This window comes from Chenopodium album, chromosome 13, assembly GCF_948465745.1.
Source record: "Chenopodium album chromosome 13, dcCheAlbu1.1, whole genome shotgun sequence".
In the NCBI taxonomy this organism is placed as follows: domain Eukaryota; kingdom Viridiplantae; phylum Streptophyta; class Magnoliopsida; order Caryophyllales; family Amaranthaceae; genus Chenopodium; species Chenopodium album.
Window position 1 is genome coordinate 8,180,305 of NC_137846.1, and position 21,997 is coordinate 8,202,301.

The window sequence follows — 21,997 nt, forward strand, 5'->3', positions numbered from 1 at the left end:
ATCGATGAATAATAAACTAGCCATTCTATTCTATTTCTCTCTAATTGTTTCCTATCTTATGAGCGTAGGTTTTGTATAAATACTCTACCTATCGATGAATAATAAACTAGCCATTCTATTCTATTTCTCTCTAATTTATCATCCTTGAAGATGTATCAAACGTATTTGGAGTTGAATTAAAGAGATTTTAATTGGAATATTATGGAATATTTAGCTACTAATATTAAAGGCAACCAAATATTACAAAGCATTTTATTAAACGTATTGATGTTTTTTACTTTAATGTTAGATTCCAAATATTATTCTCTTTCTTATTTTATGTGATTGATTTCGTATGAAACTATCATATTGAAATGGAGGGAGTAATATATTCTCATATTCTCAAAAACAAGAAGGAGCATCTCCAATGGTAAGCTAATTCTCAAATAAGCTTGCTATGCCACATACGATTTTAAGCTAATTTTTTGTGTAGCTATTTTGTGTCTTAATGGTTAGCTAATGACTTGCTATTTAAATGATCATAACTTTCTCAATTATCTTTAAAAGTTAATTATATTACTCCGTAGTATATTAAACTCTAAAATTTTAGAAACTTCAAGCTAAATGTACTTTTTAGCTCTAATGGTCAAGCTAATAGCTAGAGATTTTAGGAAATTGCAAGCAAGTCTTTAGCTACAACTATTGGACTTTTTTTTTTTTTTTTTTTTTTTATGGAAATATTGCCTCTACGTCTTATGTTCTAGAGGATATGGTATGAATTTCAATGGAGATGTATCAATTAGACTATTGCACAACCTTCTGCTATGAATTTATATGTTCAATGGTTGTTAAGTCTACATAAGATTACGTAAATTGATATGTCTGATGTTATTTAAAACATAAAACAAAAAATATGTCTGATGTTATAGCTCAATTGAAATCTTTTTAAAAAAAATTGTTTAGCATTTATATCCATAATTATAGGAAAAATTGTTAAAAATAATCTCACTCTTTATGTGCTTGTATACTTGTATAGTGTGAACGAACCATGAGTCTAAAGTATACGATCCTTTCTTACTTCTGATAGGTCTCAGATTTACTCATTAAAAATCCATCTCTCAAAAAAAAAAAAAACACTTTCATTGATAAAATTATTTACTTTAAGGGTTTGTTCTCATTGACTGAACTCAACTCAATTAAATTGAACTGAAATGAAATGAATATTTTATAAGAAAGGAAATTAGAAGGTGAAGTGAAAATAAACGTATGAGAATAGCCATGTAGTTCGTACTACAATACTTTTTTAAAATATCAGTTTAGCTTTTAAAATTCTTTGGTGCGTGTTTCAACATGAAAATCGATTGGAGGACCTAGATTACTGCTGCTGCAGTTCTAGGTATTGACGGAAGTATTTTTTTAGAGTTCTACCTTCCTTCCCTGAATTTTCTGTTGATTTTTTTTTGGTTTAATTTGTAGTGGTATGGTTATTATTTTTTTTTTCTATTGATATGATGATTTAATTTTCCTGGTCATTTTGGTTAAAACTCGATTCAAGTTTGCTCGTACTCGCTCAAATCGGCTCAAAATTCGATAAGTGTACAAGAATTTCAATATTTTTCTATTCCTTTTTTTATTTTTAAGAACAAAAATTTACCTTGACACTTAATAAATTTAAAATAATAAACTTTAAACGAGCAATTCGTGATCGACTTGACTCGACTCAAAAATTTGAATTTCAAGAGACCTAAACCTTTAAACGAGCAACTCGTGATCCCTATTTCTCTCCCTTAGCTCCTTCTCCTTTTTCCTCCTTTTTCCCTTTCTTCTCCTCCTCTATCTCCATCTTTCTTTTTCTCTCCCACTCTTTATGTGGTTGTACAAACATAAACAAGCACTTACTCATGCATCTAACAAGACGCAATTCTACCATAATGTTGAATTTTTATATTAAATGTGCTACTAATCAGATAGTTTCTAAAAAAATTTACAAAATCACGTTGGTTAATTATTATGGTTTTCTAATTATTGAAAGAACCTTGTCCAAATCTAATTGTCGAAATAAATCTACTCTCCCTTCTTGCTTAATTTATTTCTCCTTCTCTTAGCTTTCTTTTTATTTCGCTCGTCTTTTTTACATTTTTTTTTTTTTTGAGCACCTTAGAAAGTTTCTTAAAATCATTGGCATCTCCCTACAGATTTATGCTCTAAAAAGTTTTCTCCATTCTTCGGTTCTTCACTTATTTTCTTAATCTCTTTCTTTCTCTTTCTTTGTCTCTATCTCCCTTTTTTGCTTGCTCCTTATTAATGGCTTTATAATTTATCTCTCTCTATCTCTCTCTCTCTCTCCTCTCTCTCTCTCTCTCTCTCTCTCCTCTCTCTCTCTCTCTCTCTCTCTCTCTCTCTCTCTCTCTCACACACACACACATGGTTATGGAAATCAAAAGAAGTTTTTACTTATAAATTTAGCACAATTCTACCTTAAAGTTAATTTTATGTCTAAATGCGTTATTAATTAATTTGGTGGAGTTAAATTTCTAAATCATATTGTAATTTGGAGAATACTTTATTTCACCTTCTCCGTTATCTGCTTTAAAGTTATTTCTAAACCATGTTGTTAAGAATTTATATACTTTATTACATACCAAAATCATGTTGTGTTCCATAAAAGAGTCGTAGTGTTTGACACTTTTAGCATACCAGCATCATTACATTCTCAACAGCGCGGAGCCAGGATTTTTTAGCTAAAGGGGCCGATGGTTGAATCAATATATAGATATATACCTTATTATTATAGCAATTTTTTTTTATTTCAGTTTATGATTTTCATATAAATAAGTCAATAACAGACAACAGATTTACATGTTAAAAATGTTGGCAATCTATTTTCCTATTTATAAAACTGGCGTAAAATCCACTCGTTGACTATCAAGTATCAACTATTTTAAAAATAAAGAGTTTTTTATTTCATGATTGTACCTATTATATCGTATAAAAAAGTGTTCTATAGACAAATTAGTACCAAACAATTAGACAAAAGTTGTTTTTTATTTTTTATTATTTTTTTTTATAAAATAAAGCCAGTAATTTAAAAAAACAAAAGTTTACGTGATTGTTGAAAGATCTAGTTGGAGTTAAGAATGGAGTTTAAAATTAAGGAAATCAAAGACTCAAAGAGTCACCTTTGGATAATTTCTTAATGTTCCCACCAAAAAAAAAAAAAAAAAAAAAAAAACATACAAAACAAAAATTTTTGGTAGATATGAAGGATCGATCCTGAACCATGAAAAAAATTCCAAAACCCACTAACCATTAAGCCAACAAAATCTAGACTATATTAAGATGAGTTTTAAATATATAGCCCAGAAAGTTGCAGGAGCCAGTTAATAAAAAAAAAAAAAAAAATAGGGCCGTGGGATTGGGCTACAGGGACCGGGTCCCTGCCAGCCCCCCGTAGCTCCGCCGCCCACAAGTCAACAACATTACACCATAACCAAACAAACGACAGCTTGTCTGAACTCACTTGTTAGAATATATGATAATTATATTCTGATTTTATTGTATATCCTATATATAGCATGTATTTATATTGTGCATAATTATAAGTAGATTAGCTGTAGATTAGTTCCTTAATCTAAGCCTTAATTCTAGGCCTAACCTTCTCTTGTACGATGTATTTATACTGACCTTTTTTCTAATGAAAACTCAAGCAATTATATTCTATAATCTTTCATGGTATCAGATTAAGGTTACGACCTTGGCTTCATCTCCTTAACAGACGCCCACCTCTCTTCTCTTCCGCTGCTCATCATGTCGTATGACTCCTCTAAATATCACCCTGCCCTCACAATCACAAATGTCAAATCCCTTATTCTCGTGACTTTGGATGATCAGGGCATGTATTATTCTTGGGCAACCTTATTCAAGGTGCTAGTTAGGGTCCATAATTTACATCATCATATAATTCCTCCAACGGAGGCATTGGAGATTGCTGCCTATCAAGCCACCAAGGGTTGCGGATTCTGCTATGTGGAAACGCCTTGATGTGGCGGTCTTAAATTGGATTTATGGTAACATATCCAATGATCTCCTTAATGATATTCTTCTCAAAGACGACACTGCTCAAGGGGCTTGGGCACGTCTTGAATCGATGTTTTAGGATAACAAAGCCTCTCGTGCTACTCACCTCGAAGAGGAGCTTGCCGATCTCGAGTTCCAGAAATTTTCCTCTATTGATTCCTACTTTAATCATATCAAATCTCTGGCTGATCGCCTTGCGGATGTCGATGCTCCTATCTCCAAAAGTCGCTTGTTCCTCAAGCTCACCGCCGGCTTACCTGAAGCCTATGCCGGCACGGTGGACATAATACACAATCAAGAACCTCTGCCTTCATTCGAAAGCTGTCGTTCTAGGCTCAAGCTTGCTAAACGCACCATCAAAATCGGCTAGCCAAGGAGGGTGGTGGGTCCGGCAGCAACCTTAACCAGGCGGCGCTCGTGACCAACACCGGTTCCAGCAACACTCCTGCTTCATCTTCTTCGTCCCGTTCCAGTTCTAAAGGGGGAAAGCAAAAGAAATCAAATTCCTCCAAAAATAATGGTAAGGGCCGAAACTCTTCTCTTGGGGCCCAACAGCAACCCCCTCTCTCTGGCCCACATGTGCCATACAATTGGCAACAACAACTATGGGCCCCTTATGCTCCTTGGGTTGCTCAGTGGCCCAACCCACCTCCATGCCCATACCCTTCCACTTCATAGGCTCCGCGACCAGCAGCAAGCCAGTCTTTTGGGCCTCGTTCAGCTAGGCTTGGTATACTGGGCTTTCGTCCCCAAGCCTACAATGTTGTTGCTCCCTCTGGCAACTACTCTACCGCGGATATTGAGGCGGCTACAAATGCTCTTTCCTTGTCCTATTCTCAACCCGACGGGAATTACTACATGGATACCGGTGCCACATCCTATATGTCTGCGGATCAAGGTATTTTTAATTCATATTTTAATTCGACAATAAAAATCATAACATTGTTATGGGTAGTGGACATTTAATTCCAATTATTGGTCACGGTAGTACTACTTTGCCATCACCACACCCTTATTTTCACTTAAATAACATATTGCATGCTCCCAAATTAATTAAGAATTTAATATCTGTCCGAAAATTCACCACTGATAACTCGGTTTCCGTTGAATTTGACCCTTTTGGCTTTCCTGTGAATGATTTACAAACGGAAGTCAAAATAATGAGATGTGATAGTGTCGGTGACCTCTATCCTCTCTTCTCAAACACTCAAGCCAATCCTCAAGTCAATAATTCAGCTTTTACTGCTATTTCTTCCGATCTTTGGCATAGTCGCTTAGGGCATCCCAGCGATGCAGTACTTAGATCTCTTAGTAGTAATAAATTAATTGATTGTAATAAGGCTTGTAAAAATTTTTGTTCTTCTTGTCCTCTTGGTAAACTTTCTAAGTTTCCTTTTCATGATTCTATGTCAAACACGGTTTTTCCTTTTGATATTATTCATAGTGATCTATGGACTTCGCCTATTGTGAGTTCTTCCGGCCATTGTTATTATGTATTTTTTCTTGATGATTACAGTATTTTCTTGTGGACATTTCCCATTGCTAAGAAATCTCAAGTCAAACACTTGCTTAAATCTTTTCATAACCTCATAAGTACACAATTTAACCGTAGCATTAAGACCTTTCAATGTGACAATGGTACAGAATATATCAATGGCACCTTTAAGGAATTTTTTTATCACCATGGTATGCTATTCCGCCTCTCTTGTCCTCATACCTCACCTCAAAATGGAAAAGCCGAACGCCACATAAAATCAATAAACAATATCATCCGGACCTTACTTGCTCATGCCTCTTTACCCCTCTTTTTTTGGCATCATGCTCTAGAAATGGCCACCTATCTTCTAAACATTCTTCCAACCAAAGTTTTGGATTTAAATCTCCAACTCAAATTCTTTATCAATGTGATCCCATATACTCGAAATTACGTGTTGTTTTTGGTTGTCTATGTTTTCCTCTATCCCCGTCCACTTCTATTCACAAATTAGAGCAAAGGTCCACTCCTTGTGTCTATCTTGGTCTCGCTCCAAATCATAGAGGGTCAAAATGTTATGATATGTCTAATGGCAAAATAATTGTATGTCGTCATGTGAAATTTGTTGAACATGAATTCCCATTTTCCAAGCTTCACACTCCTCACAGTAATGATTATAATTTCTTAGATGTCAACCCTCTAGACCATTACATACATCACGTCAATAACCTTCCTTCCAATTTGGAGCAGCCCAATCCCCAAGTGCACCCTGCTGGCCCACCTCACTCTCCTCTCCATACGGCTGGGCCTCACTCCCCCAGCCCGCCTTCGCCCAATTGGGTTACAATGATCATGGGCTTTGTGGCCTATTGGGCCATATTAACATCAGTCCAGTGACTACGAATTACACAATGTCCTGACTGAAAATTTTACCCAGTGTAGGGTGTTTTGCCTACACCCCCCATGAAGCTACATTGTATTGTAGCTAGTTAGGGTGCTAGGGTGTTCTACTTACACCCCCCTTAAATTTAACAATCTGATTTTTTCTTTTTTCTTTTTTCTTCCGTTGTTAGTTTTCATTTTTTTTCTTCCTTTTTTTTTTATTTCTTTTCTTTACTTATCATTTAATTATCATATGCACTCCTGTAAGTGATGTAATAATAGCTTAATGTTTATTTAAAGTGATAAATGATCATTTGTGTATACAGTTTTGTTTTTGATAATATTATATTTTAAAATTTTAAAATTTGATCATGTGCAGTTTTGTTATTGAATATTTTATATATTTATAATTGATCATTTTTTAACTTGTTTAAGTTCACTTACAATAATCGTAGATTATAAATTTATGCAGTATAAAAAAAAGGATAATATGGTTTATGAAGAAACAACTAATTAAGTCTGAAATTTAGGGCAAAGAATTTAAATCTCAAGCAGAAGCTTATGAAATATGTATCAAATATGCTTTTAAGAAAGATTTATAATTGACAATTGTTTTAAAATGGTAATGCTCAATCACAACTGTAAGTTATTATGAACATTTAGTTTTTTTGTTAATGAACAAATTTCTTTTTTGATATGACCATTGTAAATATAGTAGGCACTAGCTAGATCACTAGCAGTGGCGGATCTAGGATTTCCAACTGGGGGTAGCGTAGAATGATAAGGAAAAAAAAAAAACCTTTTATATGTACTCTGTATTTATAATTCATATGCTAATTTATACTAACTAAAGTATAAGTATATATTTCATAGATTCTTATTATCGCATTATTTTTTATAACAAAATCAATTATGCACACATATAAGTATAAGTACTTTGTTTGTAAGAAAAAAATAGTTTGTTTCCTAAAAAAAAAAAAAAAGTAAAAGCAGAACTTAATAATTTAGTTATGACAGCCTCTAAGAGACCGGTTATCTATAATAACAGGTCTCTTTGAACTAGCTTTTTTTATAACCCAAGGGTAGCATGTCCTACCCCTTGTGCCTTAGTGGATCCGCCACTGATCACTAGATATTTATTTTTGAAGGATTTGGCTATAGTATGTAGTGCTCAAGGAAAAAGAAACTGGATTGTTTCCTTCATTCTTAATAAAATCAAAGCTAAGTGAATTTGTATATCATCAAATATGATCATTATATATATACCATCTAGATGTTTTGTTTATGAACATCTTGTTTTTCTAATATGATCATTATATATATACTATCTAGATGTTTGCTTTTAAAGGATGTGATTTATATTAATACTCAATCAGAGAAAAGAAAAGGTTTATTTCTTTCTTAATAAAATCAAAATACATTATATTGTATATAACCAAAGATTAGATATTAAAATATATAATACAATTCCATACGTATAATCAAATAAAATAAACTTCCTTCTCGATTCAAATTCGGAGAATTCAAGCACGTGTTATTGTTTCATATTGCTTAGTGACTCCATGCCTTCTTGATTTTCTTAGTTCTGTCGCCTTTCTTTTTTCCTTGCTATTGTGTAGTTTAACTCATTATATCCACTGTTCATTGTTTTACTAATAGATAAAAACATATAAGTTACTGTATTAGACTTGAGCAAGAATAAGTATTAGAATGAACCAATTTTCATATGAATATGAACATGCATGAGTATAACGTACAATTGACATGATTGATGTGGAAATGAACATCTATCAATATAAATGAACATATATATTAATATATAAATGAATTGAACATATATTAGTGTGGAAATGACCATCTAGTGATATGGAAATGAACAACTATTAATACATAAATGAACATATTTACGTAATTCAACATGGAAATGAACAACTATTAATACATAAATGAACATATTTACGTAATTAACATGGAAATAAACATCTATTAATATATAATTGAACATTTATTAGTGTGAAAATGACCATGAAAGGTAATGATCGAAGAACATGAAATATATACATGAATAAACCGATCTTGAGGCTATCAATATTTGATTTACCATACATCTACATAAGAAATGACATATATTGAAATTCAAAATTGAAATGAACATGAAATATTTGAAGAAAATGATTAAAATATGAATTTTTATCAAAATTCTAAAAACCATATATTAATATGTGAAATTGTGAATGACTGTATACTTTTATGTGATTGATACATCCACCAAAATAATAATGAACAATCATCAAAATAATTTTCCACTCCAAACTATGAAAAGGGATAAACATTATTACATAAATGACTATGTACTAATATATAAATGAACATGTATATTAATCATTTATTAAAATGTGAATGGTTGCATACTAATATATAAATGAACATCTAACAAAGTGGAAATGAACATTCATAAAAAAAATAAAAAAATACTATGAATTCCCTGGAATTGTTTCCTTTGCTCTGCAAAAAAAAAAAAAAAAATGAAGAATATACTGGTTTAATTTACTAGTTTTATAATAAAAATTAATAAAACTACAGTATAATAATTACGTTGATAAACATTTTTTCATGGTTGATGTTTCGATTATCATCCCAAAATATATAGCAACAAAAAAATTAGTAAAATTTAGGGCTTATACTTTTTTTTCGTTCCAAGTTCAAATAAAATAACTTACTCTTTAGAATTTCGCCTTGTGTTGTTGAATTTCATAGTGATTGAACAATTTTTGCGATAATCTTGTAAAAATTTTACAGTTAAAACTTTTGATAAGAAAGAAAATGGCAAAGAAATGGGTGTAGAGAGAGAAAATTAGAGAGATGAGTGAGGAGAGAGAAAATGATTGTTGTTGAATTTTTTTTATTATATAATATGTGGGGTAGGGGGATTAATTGAATAAGTTACTGCAAATGAAGGTTAGAGGTTAGTGGGGGGGAGTTAGAACAAACGACGTTGTTTTGTACGGGGGTGTAGGTAGATGACCCTACACTAGGGTGTAGGATTCACCAATTATGTCCTGACCCATGTACATATTCACACAATTAACAACTTTTTATTATATTTAAACTAGTGTGTTGACCCAGGCGTTGTGCTGGGATGTTGATAGTTATTATTATTATTATTATTATTATTATTATTATTATTATTATTATTATTATTATTATTATTATTAAGTGTTTTAATTTTTTAGTATTAATAATTTAGAACATAATGTTAAAATATGAAAAAGGAATTGAAAGATTATTATGAGTTTCATTTGTTTTAAGTTTGGATGTTTTTTTTTATTCTACATTTATATACATTTATGTGGATTCAATAAAGCATAAATTATTGCTAGTTAAGATGGCAAGGCGTTTGCTATACCTTCCATGAGGTTAGGGGTTCAAACCTCTTTCTATGCATTTTTAGTTAACATTGCCTTGAAATATTAAATCGTAAAAAAAAAAAACAGTATTTTCAATCACCAATATTTAACTTAAGTTTGTTTTTTTTTTCAACCACCACGATTTTTTTTAAAATTATTTTTGGGAAAAGATGGTGAAAACACTGTTAATTTGTTATGCTTGGATATGATAAACTTACCAATTTTAATACGAGAGTGTGGAATATTTGAGTGGAATTCTTAATAGTTGGCTTAATAGTTAATAGCAAAATAAAACTTGCCTTTTCTTTCCTATAGTATTTGTATCATTATGCATCAATAAAAGATTTGATGAAGTTTTAAAATTTTAAAAGAAAAAAAAATAATTGTAGCACAATTTAAATTTGTAAGTAGAAATGTAGAATACTCCAAGTGAGTGTGAGTCCAAGCCCTCTTTTTCATGCTTGTGCATCATCAAATTCATCACCCATGCCAAAAAAATGGCCTGGTCCTTCAGGCCATTTTTTATTTATGTTTAATTTATTTTCATTCATTCTTTTGATACAAGAAGTGAGGCGTAATATTTTTTTTTACGCTAACCTTGATTCTCGTCAAGGTAGTTGAATTGGATTGGATTATTCCGTGCATAATTAAGTGATTGAACTAATACTCTTTAATGTGGTTCGATCCATTTTTCGGGTGGGACCTGTTTTTGAACACCATAAAAACGGACCATGGTCCATGGTGCGAATCAAGCAATAACGAGTCCAAGCGGTCCGCGCGAGCTCAGGCGGGAAACCCAACAAATCGACCCAATCCAAAATTGTAGTTGCGCGGCAAACGACGGCTTCCGTTTCTCATTTCACCGGTCTCAAATTTTAAACTTAATGAGAATATTAGAGAGCTCAATAGAAAGAGTCACTAGCAAATTTCAGAAGAATCATCATTTTTCGCAATTTTTTAGGGTTTGTAAAATTGTAAGTATCTAATCTGCAATCTCTCTCTTTTTACCTTCTTGAATTTCTTCAATACCCTCTACATTGCAGTTTTACTGGTAATTTCTCCACATTCCCAAATGAATTTTCATGTTTTTATTGGGATTTAGCTCAATCAAACTTAATCAATTGCGAATTGGGATTTCCCCTTTTCAAATAGTTATGTTTGTGTATTAATTAATTGGCTAGGGTTTCGCTTAAGATTGATCTTTATGTTTTTTTCGTTTTTAATCATGTAATATATTGCGGGATTTGAATGTACTCAGTATGTAGTGATTTGCGATTTCTATTTCCTTGTTCATGTAATGAAGTAACCTGATTTAGTAATTGTATAAATTATGAAGTATGTTATCTTTAAATTACGAAGAATCGAGGACAAACAAAGTAGAAATGAAGTAGAATGTGATAAAATGTGAATAACTTAATGGGAATTAGAGAGAATAGGTAGGAATAGAGATGAGTATCAATGCTGGCAACAATTCTATGTAACAATTTACCTTTAACACCCAAGCTTAGTAACTGGATCAAGTTGAGAATGGAGAAGTTATTGTCTATTGCATTGCTTAACAGCTGCGTCGCTAGCATACAATGAGACTGCAGTCTGCAGACCGGTTGCCAGCTTCTGTTTATTTTTTAGTTGCTGAAACATTCTCTGTAGGGTGTATCTTGATGTGGGTCAGAGTTTCTGGGGTTCCTAATGTTGCATTTTGTTAGGGCACTAATATGTTGTGGATGGAAATATTGATTTGATTATTCCAATTGTTGTCAAGTTTACTAGCATGGGTTCTGAAAGTTCGTGAATTATAAGTTGCGGGTTTATCTTTGAAGGATGTAATTGAACACATGTTCACAAATTCTTATGCAGGCAGTAGTGGTGAATCAAGCTGTTTGAACTGTTCTACAATGGGAAAGAATGCCAGACCTCCGCGCAAAAGAGATATCTCTTCACTGCATCCATTTGGTCACTTGAGACAGTCTAGCATACTGGACCATCTTCAACCCATGGGAAAATCGAAAAAGAGGCAAACTGACAATATTCCTGAGGCAACTACTTCTGGAGCCAGGCATCTTGAAGGACAGCCTGAAGTGCAGAGGCCTCATATTGAAGAGATGTCTGAAAAAAGTCATACACTTGAATTATCTGAGCCATCATACTGTTTGCCTCCAGTCCAGAAAAGAGAAGAGGATGCAGAAGTTGGACCTGATTGGGATCAGAAAGCCAATAGCTTGCTGCGAAAACATTTCGGGTACTCCGGGTTGAAAAGTTTTCAAAAGGAAGCTCTTGGTGCTTGGTTTGCCCATCAAGATTGTCTTGTTCTAGCAGCAACAGGGTCTGGTATTAATTTTTCTGCATCTTATGTGTTTCCATTGTGTAGACTTTGTGCATATTGTGTCAATGCTTCTGATAACTATTTGTGTATATGTTTCTGCAGGGAAGTCTCTGTGCTTTCAGATACCTGCACTTTTGACAGGGAAGGTTGTGGTTGTGATTTCTCCATTGATAAGCTTGATGCATGACCAGTGCTTAAAGCTAGCAAAACATGGGATCTCTGCATGTTTCCTTGGATCGGGACAACCAGATAACAGCGTTGAGAAGAAAGCAATGAATGGCATGTATTCCATCATATATGTTTGCCCTGAGACATTGTTAAGGTAAATCAATATACATCATCTGGCGGTGCTTTTCATTTAAGTGTTTCTTAATGCCTTTCCAGTATCACTTGGGAGCATATCATGTCAGCTTATAAGGTCTATATTGCAGATTAATAAGTCCACTTCAGAGTCTTGCAAAGAACCGTGGAATAGCTTTATTTGCCATTGATGAAGTACATTGTGTTTCAAAATGGGGACATGATTTTAGACCTGATTACAGGTTTGATTCTCGCTTACCCTGGATGCCTGATGCTTTTATGACTTTATGTTCATCAGCTTTCTTTTTCATGACGCATGGTTTTATTACATTGCTATTTTTTACATACACAGTTAAAAAAAAAAAAAAAAAAAAAGGAAAAATAAAAGCTTGTATGTTGAGATTCAAGTTAAAATTTCAATGTTCTGCTGTTAACCCTCCATGCTAGCTAAATCTCATTAATTGCTGAAGTGCTCCCATATGAATGAGGTCTAATTCTTAGCTGTATTTGCAAATATAATGGTTTTGAATGTGAATTAAACTGCAAATGGTAGCAATTTAAAATAGTTTCTAGTGAGAGTAGGATTGTGGCATTATGACCAACATTTTTCTTTTGTACTATGGATAAAGATGTACAGGGTTGTTGGCAAGAAAGAACTATCACCTGTTTTTAACCTAAAAACTTCTTCTGTCTGAAAATCATACTTATATTCCATTTGACACGGGTGGCTTACCTTGACCATAAATTTGTCAATAACTATATTGATTTACAATGTGAATTAGATTTTCATAATCACCTCTAATTCTCAGCTTCTCAAGTAGTTTTCATTTTAACACTTCTACTCTCTGTTCCTTATATTGCTACATGAGTTTTTGGTGCAGTGTTTTATATATTTAGTTGAGTGAAATGAAGAAAAAGGAAAATGGTGGGACCACATTTCTTTTTGTCAAGAGATTATTGTAGGAATTACTAGTAATTCAGGTACTTAATTTGTTTTTTTGGTATAATAAAAAGAGAAATTCTCTCCCTCTAATAATGTCTGTTCATCTATTGGTATTATATTTTGCTTAAATGGTATCATTCTTAATAGTTAATACCAAGATAGAATTAAATTGATAATTTGATACCAAAAAAATTATTGGTATTAGTAAAGAAGTATTTTGGTACAAAAGTAATACCATCTAAACCAAATTTAATACCAATTAACACTATTAGAGTCATAAAAGAGTCAGGCTTTTAGAGGCTGAGAATTTCTCTCAAATAAAAAAGAGTAATAAGCAAGCAAAATGATTGTTTTGGCTTAATTAGTATAATTAAACTAAATACTCCTCACTTTTGACTTTTTGAGAGGTGGAGATCTTTCCCAATGTTTATATCTCTACAAAGTTCTGATGCATTTTTACTCTCTTCAACTTGCCTTTTATTGTACACTTCCTACATATCTAAATTTCCCCCTGTTAAGCTAACACATTCTCCTTGTATCGGTTGTCATCAAAACTAACTCAACAGTTGGCTTACCACTCTACCCTTATGCTTCTTCCTGCCATATGTGATCAAATTAGGATTATTTATTCGATTCCTTGTATGGGACCACACCATAAATAGCACGACTCATTCTTTTAGGGGATATCTCAAAAAGGAAAATGGATCCATACTACAGGGACAGAGGGAGTTTCATAATATAATAGTAGAGTATTTGCAGTTGATAGTATGTAATTAGTGGAAATTAATGTTTGCATTGACTGTGCTGAATCACAACAGTCAAATATGGAATATTATATTGAGATGGATTCAGTATCTTCTTAGTTTAGAAAATTAAATAATATCTCAATCATGTGAAGCTTCTACTTTTGATTCTCAAGAAAACAAGAACAACAATGAACAATCCATTGAATAAAGAAATTAAAGTGAACAATTCTATGTTTGACTAGTCTCCCAATGGTAAATGACGTTTCTCCCTATAGTTTCTTTTCTTTATCGCCTAATAGTAATATCAACTTGCAAGGTTTCTAAAATAATCCACCTTTGAGGCTCTCATGTATCAATGGAACTACTGGCCTTGGGCAATTGCCATCTCGTTCCAATTTGGCTTAAAAGGAGTAGGTGGGAAAAAGAGAGGGATGGGTGAGTTACATTATAAAAAAAATAAAAAGGAAGGCAGAGAATATATGTGGTGGTTGGTGGGAGAAAAATGGAGAAAGTAATTTAAGAAGAGAAGCTTTAGATTATAGGGGAAGGTACTATTAGTTTTTGATAATACCTTTTGACATCCTTGTGCCGAATAGTAAACTTGTAAATGTTGGTGGAATATTACACTAAGATTTTGGATCATTTTTGGAAGGAATCTCTCAAAACTTACGACAATTTAGGGATTATTGTCTGTTAGAACTATTATCAATGGACCTAGCAGACTTGAGGATATATTTATTTAATCTTATTGTTAATTATCCACCTTGAGATTCAAGTCATTTAACTAAAAATTTAGCTAGCCAGAGTAGCAGGTACAAGGCTATAACAGATAATGCCCAAAGCTTTTCTGTTTTTTATTTTTTTATTTTTTTTTTAAAATTTTTTTTTTATCGTCTTTGGCTTATATATCAAATTACCAGTAAGTAGTTTGGTAGAAATCTAGTTGCGGAGCTTACTGCATTCTGCTTGGTCAATCAAAAGATTTTTGCTGGACAAAGTTGAGAGCCATATCACTGTCATTTTGCTAATGGAAATTCACTTTTCTCAGCTGTCTGTTTTTGTCTTCATATTGTTCAGTCTTAAATGAGTGTAGAGCAAGGGATATCAATATATCTATGTTTCTAAGGTTGATCAGTTTGCTGTAATGGTATATATTCAATTAAATATCTCTGTTTTTGTAGGCGAATGTCTGTGCTACATGAAAGTTTTAGTGCCAGCAGCTTGGATTTCTTGAAATTTGACATTCCAATAATGGCATTAACTGCTACTGCCACTGATCATGTCAGAGAAGACATTCTTAAGTCGCTTAAATTGTCAAAGGATGCGAAAGTTGTGCTTACTACATTCTTCCGTCCAAACCTTAAATTCTCAGTATGTCTTCTCTTTTCATGTCTTGTAACATCTCTCTTGGTTGTGCTGATTTCCAATTTAGATGCCTGGGCATGTATTCTTTTTTATTCTCGGTCTTAATGTTTATTGATTTGTTATCATGCAGATATTGCATAGTAGAACATCATCTCCATCATCTTATGTTAAGGATTTCCAAGAATTAGTAAAAGTATACTCTAACAAGAAGACAACAAAAGAAAGCAGTGGTCGTACTGGGAGTGTCACGGAAGATCTCGAAGATTTGTTAGAAGACTCTGATAGCACGTCTGATACCAGTGATGTGGATGAACAGGATGATGAGTTGAGTTCACATAGAAAAATGGGTTTCTGTACCTCAAAAGAAAGACAGTTATCAGTTGAGTTCCTGGAAGATGATTTTGATGACATCCAGACTGCAGATGACTTTGATGGTATGTCTGCATTTGGTTTTTCATCTAAATTTGATTGGTGTTTGCTCTTAAGTCTTTGCCACTTCCATGGTATTTACTCTTTTTAAAAAAATAATTATAATGTCATTGCAGTTTCTTGCGGTGAGTTTTGTGGGACGCCTCTGGTTGATAGTGTACAGCTCAGTGATTCCACTGAATTACCACATCCTACTCCACAATCAGCAGAAAGTTCTCAATCCGTAAGTTGTTCTTTGGAACAAGGGCCAACCATCATATATGTTCCTACCAGAAAACAAACGGTAGCTATAGCAAAATATCTTCGGGCAAAGGGTGTAAAGGCTGAACCTTATCATGCAGCGGTAATCTTTTTTATTTAAAACGTGTAAGCTAAGGATATGCTTATTACTATATATTGGTGGTGTATTGGGTGCAATTGGTAGTAACAGGTCCAAATTTATCAGGTTCCTAATATATCTTTGTAATATGGATTTTCCTTTTCTTTTGTGTATTTTGCTTCCTATTTAAACATGTTTATTCATATGGCATATAAGTTTCTAAGATCTAATGGTTTGATTCTTTTTCTCAGTTGCCAAAGTCACATCTTAGACGGGTCCATAAGGAATTTCATGAAGATGCTCTAGAAGTAGTTGTTGCAACTATTGCTTTTGGAATGGGCATTGATAAACTAAACGTAAGAAGGATTATTCATTATGGGTGGCCTCAGAGTCTAGAAGCATATTATCAAGAAGCAGGGCGTGCTGGACGAGATGGGAAATTAGCAGATTGCACTCTGTATGCAAACCTTTCTAAAATTCCAACCCTTCTACCTAATAAAAGAAGTGAACAACAAAAGAAAAATGCATACAAGATGCTAGCTGATTGCTACAGATATGGTATGAATACTTCTATTTGCCGTGCAAAAGTATTGGTTGAATACTTTGGGGAGGTGTTCCATCAGGAGAGGTGTATGTCATGCGATGTGTGCAGAAATGGACCTCCTGAATTGCAGAATATGAAAGCCGAAGCTAATATTTTCATGCAAGTTGTTGCTGCCCACTACAAACAGCAAAGTGCAGAATATTCGTATGATGATCTTATAGGTGGTGATACGGGGACAAGCAGATCAAGTGAGAGGCTAACTCTAAGGTTGATTGTGACAAAGATAAGGGAACATTCTCAGCAATTTCTAGCTAGTGATCAGCTATGGTGGCGAGGTCTTGCTCGTCTTATGCATGAAAAAGGTTTTATCAGAGAGGGGGGTAACATGATTGGTGTTCAGATAAAATGCCCCGAGCCAACTAATCAGGGACTTAAATATCTTGAATCTGGTCTGGAGCAAGATTTTTATGCTTATCCTGAGGCTGATATGCTGTTATCAGCCACCCGAGAACTACAGCCATTTTCTTCTTTCTCAGAGTGGGGCAAGGGATGGGCAGATCCTGAGATCCGCAAACAGCGGCTAGCTAGGAGGAGACCGTTTAAAAAACCGCGAAAATCTCGTAGTAGAAAGAGTAGAAAGCAGTCAAATTTAATGACAGTCAAAGAACGAATATCTGCTAGGCTCTCAAAATGGAAGAGATGATTAATTTAGAACTTATCTCTTTAGATGTTTCAATTGGTTCTTTGATCATTTGATTTGCGCCTCAGTTAGCAGAGCAAGGCCAAGTGATCCCATGTAATTGTACTTGTAAATTCTACACTAGTCAGTAATGCAAATTTTGTTATTTAATTTGAACAAACCATTACCTTAAAGTTTGCTGCAAAAGATTTATGTTAGCAGTCAGCTGAACATGTGAATCTTGATGCTCGCACTGAGCTTGAAAGTAGACTTGTTCATATTTTAAAAGTTCTGATTTATTGATTGTATTCACTTTGGTGTAAAATTAGGAGTGTATATCCTTCATAGAAAGGCATTTATCATATATCTGAACAATACTCCAAAACTGACTGAAGTATACAAATTTCCTATCTGTACGAAAATAACTAGAAAGACAGGAAGAAAATGCTGTCTATTTTCCCCCAAAACTGGCCAGTTCCATTTACCGGAGGAAATCCTGATATAAAGCTTAGCCTTAACAATTCTGGTCAAATCTCCGCAGCAGGCAGTCAGATATCACAACACTAAAACAGGTAGTCGCTTAGCCTAAACAATTCTGTTCAAATCTCAGCAGTAGGCAGTCAGACATCACTATACCAAAACAGGGAGTCCTAAACATTTATCAAATATGTGCAAGTCAGTTGCAGCGGTTTATTTTACTGCAGTTAGCCCGGTACTCAACATTGAATATTCAGTTCCAAGGAATTAATGCCTGTGGTGCATCAGGATGGTAGGATGGCAGCCATGGCACCATCTCAACTGGCATAATTGAACAGCAACTAACAGATCACATCAGTTCATAAAAGTATGCTGATACATTATCCAATATTAGTAAAATGAGCTACTAATGGACACGGAAGAAGATATCGAGTAAAGAACTTTGATTGTTAATCTAAATCAAACAATGTCGTATAAAGAACAGATTTTGTCAATATTGGATCCTAAAGATCCAACATTAGGAGCATTACATCCTAGCATAACATCAAAAAGGGATTTAAAAGATGCCTCTTAATTTTGTATATACACACTCTATAATTCATCATGCGATTCGTCTTCTTCAGAGTCATCAGCAGGCTTGCCACCACTCTTTTCATAAGCTTGTTTGATCACAGGGTTACAAACAGCTTCCACTTCTTTCATCTTCTCCTCAAAGTCTTCCTTCTCAGCGTTCTGGTTATCATCTAGCCACTCAAGTGCTTCTTTCAAGGCAGCCTTGATCTTCTCCTTGTCGTCAGAGTCAATCTTATCAGCAAGCTTGTCCTTATCATCAACTGTGCTCCTCATATTGTAGATATATGTCTCAAGCTTGTTCCTCGCGTCCACTTTTTCCCTCAACTTCTTATCCTCCTCGGCAAACTCCTCAGCCTCTTTCACCATTCGGTCTATCTCCTCTTGACTTAGGCGGCCTTTTTCGTTTGTGATGGTTATAGTTTGCTTGTTCTTGGCTGCCTTGTCCTCTGCTGTTACATGGAGAATACCATTGGCATCCACCTCAAAGGTCACCTCAATTTGAGGTACTCCCCTACAATTAAGAAAGCACATACGAAAAAGTTTATCAGTAAAGAGGCATAATCACTATGCAGGGAAAATAAAGTAGCAATCCAGGATTTTATTAGCACAAACTAAACACAAAACTGATCAAGATGATTACCTTGGAGCAGGTGGAATGCCAGAGAGTTGAAATTTGCCGAGTTCACGACAATCCTTGGTTAAGGTTCTTTCACCTTCAAAGACCTTAATATCAACTGTGGTTTGCTGGTCCTGATATGTGCTGAAAATTTGAGATTTCTTTGTTGGAATGACTGTGTTTCTTGGAATCAATTTAGTCATCACTCCACCAACAGTCTCAATACCCAAACTCAAAGGAGCCACATCAAGAAGAAGGAGACCTACATTCAACATTATGCAATAAAATCCATTAATGCTACTAACAAAGTGAGTGATTGAATTATTCACAGAAAAAAGTCTAAGATACAGCAAAATCTAGCCTAGGAAGCATAGTTATGGATTTTGTTTTTTACCTTGAGTTTCTTCACCTCCTTCACCACTGAGAACACCACCTTGAACAGCAGCACCGAAGGCGACAGCCTCGTCCGGGTTAACACCCTTGTTAGGCTCCTTACCATCAAAGAAATCCTTCAAAAGCTGCTGAATCTTAGGGATCCTAGTACTGCCACCAACAAGCACAATCTCTTTAATATCAGTCTTTTTCAACCCTGCATCTTGCAAAGCCTTCTTAACAGGACTCATTGTCTTCTTAAACAAGTCCATGTTCAACTCCTCAAACCTCGCCCTCGTCAACGGCTCAGAGAAATCAACCCCATCAACAAGAGCCTCAATCTCAACCCTGACTTGGTGCTGACTACTGAGTGCCCTCTTAGCCCTCTCACATTCCCTCCTCAACTTTCCGAGCGCCTTCTTATCCTTGCTAATGTCCTTGTTATGCTTCTTCTTGATCAACTTGATGAAATAGTCCATGATCCTATGGTCAAAGTCCTCACCTCCCAAATGGGTATCTCCACTAGTGGAAAGAACCTCAAACACACCATTGTCAATAGTCAAGATGCTAACATCAAATGTTCCACCACCAAGGTCATACACCAAAATGTTCATTTCTCCTCCTTTCTTGTCCAAACCATAAGCAATTGCTGCGGCTGTCGGCTCGTTGATGATACGAGCCACATTTAGCCCGGCAATTGTACCGGCGTCCTTGGTAGCTTGCCTTTGGGCATCATTAAAATAAGCTACAAGAAAAAAGACAGTGATCTTATGAGAAACCATCTGAAGTATTCACATTCGAAACTTTTCATTTAAAATATCAATGTATAATTACTTGTCACGAATACTTATATAAAACTTAATACTTATATAAAGCTTATGCATAAGCTTAAACGACAGTTAATATAATAGGCAAACTAAAAAAATTACCTGGAACAGTAACAACTGCGTGTTTAACCGTTTTACCAAGGTAAGACTCAGCAGTCTCCTTCATTTTCTGCAAGATCATAGCACTGATTTCTTCAGGACTAAACACTTTAACACCATCCTTAAGTTTCACTTGAATATAAGGCTTCCCTTCTCTATTAACAACCTTATAAGGCAACATTTTCATATCTCTTTGAACCTCAGGATCATCAAACCTACATCAGTTACCAAAAATAGTAAGTCCCACTTTTGTTACATACCATATGTTTATATTACACTAGTGACAATTAATTCCGAACATATGACTTACTTTCTACCAATGAGACGCTTAACATCGAAAACGGTTCGATCCGGGTTAAGGGATGCTTGATTCTTAGCTGCTTCTCCGATTAATCGTTCAGTGTCAGTGAAAGCCACCCAAGAAGGGGTGATCCTGTTACCTTGATCATTGGCTATGATTTCAACATGACCATCTTTATAAACTCCAACACATGAATATGTTGTACCCAAATCTATTCCAATTACTGTCCCTTTTATTGTTTGATCATCTGCTGCTACTGTCACTCCTAGCAGAAACTCTGAAAATACAAAAAAAAAAAAATTTAAAAGTCGATTCTTGAACTATATTATAATGTGATCTGATACATACGGAGCATAAATCAACAGAAATTTAAATAAGATGATAAGGGCACTTTAGTTTTAGAAAAATTTATGACAACATATTAACAATGACAACAACAAAGATTGATTATTATACGGGTTTGTATCCGATACATGTGATCAAATCCCGCCTACATCATAGACAATCTTTTGCGATTCTATACACGTAGCAAAAAATTATTAAAAGGGTAAAAGAGAAACTGACCTGAAACAAAGAGAAGAAGGAAGTATAATGCCAAATTCTTAGAAGAACACCGCATTGTTACAGATTAAAATTGTGTCACCTTTGCAAAAATTGTTGAAATTTTCGTACTAAAATTTAATAAGATCACAGAGAATATTTGTTGAATGTTAACTTTGATGATGAGAATAATTTGGAATTGGAAGAGATATTTATAGCTTATTATAAATTGTATGTTGGTTCAGGACTTTTTAAATATTTGACGAGGTTAATTAGGACATTGCTAGAGTGTTCTTCCCAGTGATTTTATTGCACGTCATACTTTTGTTGTAAGTTAGTGTTGGAACCAATTAGAATTTGACACGTCAGTATTATGATGGTGGCAAATTTTTTAATTGGTGTGTTACTTGTTATTTCCCGAAACTTCTTGATTTTTGTAGACACTGTGAGAGAACCAAAAAGAAAAAGGGTGAGAATTCACCCCATGACCCGACTCGCCAAAAAAAACATGGATCAATTCCATTATTAAATACTCGTAATCAGATAGTTTTAGTTTAACGAAAAAAAAGAAGATGGTTTTTGATTTCGTGTTCATAAGTCATGTCATATCGACTAATCGACATATCGTATTATATGGTGTTTAGTGTTTACGTTCGTGTTTATATTCAAAGATAAATGGATGGAGAATTTTAACAATATCCGACTTGTTTAATTAAACGTGAAAT

At 34.2% G+C, this 21,997-nt stretch overlaps 3 protein-coding genes across 3 annotated transcripts; 2 read left to right on the forward strand and 1 right to left on the reverse strand.

The window, feature by feature from the left end:
• Positions 1–4,003: 4,003 nt before the first annotated feature.
• LOC145575146 (uncharacterized) lies at positions 4,004–4,426 on the forward strand. The gene is made up of 2 exons (XM_081633055.1): positions 4,004–4,027; positions 4,136–4,426. Exons 1-2 carry the CDS (start codon positions 4,004–4,006, stop codon positions 4,424–4,426), a joined length of 315 nt encoding a protein of 104 aa, XP_081489181.1.
• Positions 4,427–10,625: 6,199 nt separating this feature from the next.
• Positions 10,626–17,616, forward strand: LOC145576194 (ATP-dependent DNA helicase Q-like SIM). The gene is made up of 8 exons (XM_081633974.1): positions 10,626–10,793; positions 11,677–12,147; positions 12,245–12,464; positions 12,574–12,684; positions 15,313–15,502; positions 15,627–15,930; positions 16,042–16,268; positions 16,496–17,616. The coding sequence occupies exons 2-8, from the start codon at positions 11,715–11,717 to the stop codon at positions 17,489–17,491; spliced, it is 2,481 nt and encodes an 826-aa protein (XP_081490100.1). The 5' UTR covers positions 10,626–10,793; positions 11,677–11,714; the 3' UTR covers positions 17,492–17,616.
• A 762-nt stretch (positions 17,617–18,378) lies between these two features.
• On the reverse strand, positions 18,379–21,435 carry LOC145576193 (luminal-binding protein 4-like). Its single transcript, XM_081633973.1, has 6 exons — positions 21,297–21,435; positions 20,742–21,009; positions 20,435–20,646; positions 19,528–20,250; positions 19,158–19,395; positions 18,379–19,028 (listed from the first exon to the last, which is right to left on the reverse strand). Exons 1-6 carry the CDS (start codon positions 21,349–21,351, stop codon positions 18,536–18,538), a joined length of 1,989 nt encoding a protein of 662 aa, XP_081490099.1. The 5' UTR covers positions 21,352–21,435; the 3' UTR covers positions 18,379–18,535.
• Positions 21,436–21,997: the final 562 nt, after the last annotated feature.